At 59.6% G+C, this 1,370-nt stretch overlaps 1 protein-coding gene across 1 annotated transcript in view; it reads left to right on the top strand.

The window, feature by feature from the left end:
• The window catches only part of ZNF703 (zinc finger protein 703), a 15,927-nt gene extending 14,832 nt beyond the window's left edge, over positions 1-1,095 (top strand). Inside the window, exon 2 of the mRNA XM_010562979.1 lies at positions 18-1,095. Within this exon, the coding sequence (XP_010561281.1) occupies positions 18-935 (918 nt within the window). The 3' untranslated portion in view covers positions 936-1,095. The remainder of the gene's footprint in view (positions 1-17) is intronic.
• The last annotated feature ends 275 nt before the right edge of the window (positions 1,096-1,370 follow it).

Raw genomic sequence — 1,370 nt, 5'->3', positions numbered from 1 at the left:
CCGGGGCGCACGGCGAGCCCCCTTCGGGTCGCAAGTCGGAGCCCCCCGCCCTGCCGCCCTCCGGCCATGTGGCCCCCGTCTCGCCCTACAAGCCGGGCCACTCCGTCTTCCCCCTGCCGCCCTCCAGCATCGGCTACCACGGCTCCATCGTCGGCGCCTACGCCGGCTACCCCTCCCAGTTTGTGCCCGGGCTGGACCCCACCAAGCCGGGCCTGGTGGGCAGCCAGCTGCCGGGGGCGCTGGGGCTGCCGGGCAAGCCGCCCAGCTCCAGCCCGCTCACCGGGGCCTCGCCGCCCTCCTTCATGCAGGGATTATGCCGGGACCCGTATTGCCTGAGCTACCACAGCGCCTCGCACCTGGGCTCCGGCAACTGCTCCAGCTGCGTGCACGACCCCGGCAGCCTGAAGAGTGGATACCCCTTGGTGTACCCCACGCACCCGCTGCACTCGGTGCATACCACGCTCTCCTCCAGCGGCACCCCCAGCCTGCCCGGCCACCCCCTCTACACCTACGGCTTCATGCTGCAGAACGACCCCCTGCCCCACATATGCAACTGGGTGTCTGCCAGCGGACCCTGCGACAAGAGGTTTGCCACCTCGGAGGAGCTGCTCACCCACCTACGGACCCACACGGCCCTGCCGGGGGCGGAAAAACTCTTGGCGGGTTACCCTACCTCCGGGCTGGGCTCCGCAGCCTCCTGCCACCTCCACCTCCCGCCCGCCGCCCCCGGGAGCCCCAACACGTTACCCGCCTCCCTCTCCTTGAGGAGCCCACACACTTTGGGACTAAACAGGTACCACCCCTACGGCAAGAGCCATTTGCCCACAGCCGGTGCCCTGCCGGTGCCCTCCTTGCCGGCCGCCGGACCTTACTACTCTCCATACGCGCTCTACGGCCAAAGACTAACTTCAGCTTCTGCACTGGGATATCAGTAACTACGGCGGCCCCTTCCCGTGCTCCAGCCTCCTCCTTGCCCCGGCCCCCCCGCTCCCTCCTTGGACTGTGTATTTATTTACTGTATGTTAGCTTAAAGCTGGGAATATAAGTGCATTAATACACCAATGAATCAATGGTATGCAAAAAGTCTGTGTCCAAAAAAAAAAAAAAAAGAAAAAAAGAAAAAAAAATTCTTTACTTTGCAGGTGTGGGGCTTTTATTTTTCCCCTTCTGTTTCTTTTGAAAAAATTTTTTTTCCCCTCCCCCTTCTTAATTTCCCCCCTGAGAAATTCTTGCATGACTCCTGACACACAAGGCGGAAAAAAGAGAAAAAGGCATTTTCCTCCTCCCCCTCCGTGCTTATCATTCTGGGATTCTGTTCTTCTTCGTTTGTAAAGTTAACAGATGTAATTTTTTTTTTTAAAACTTTTTTT

This window comes from Haliaeetus leucocephalus, unplaced genomic scaffold (genome assembly GCF_000737465.1).
Source record: "Haliaeetus leucocephalus isolate CR32 unplaced genomic scaffold, Haliaeetus_leucocephalus-4.0 Scaffold162, whole genome shotgun sequence".
Taxonomy (NCBI): domain Eukaryota; kingdom Metazoa; phylum Chordata; class Aves; order Accipitriformes; family Accipitridae; genus Haliaeetus; species Haliaeetus leucocephalus.
Note: the sequence above shows the minus strand (reverse complement) of the source record. Positions and strands in the feature narration are given on the sequence as shown.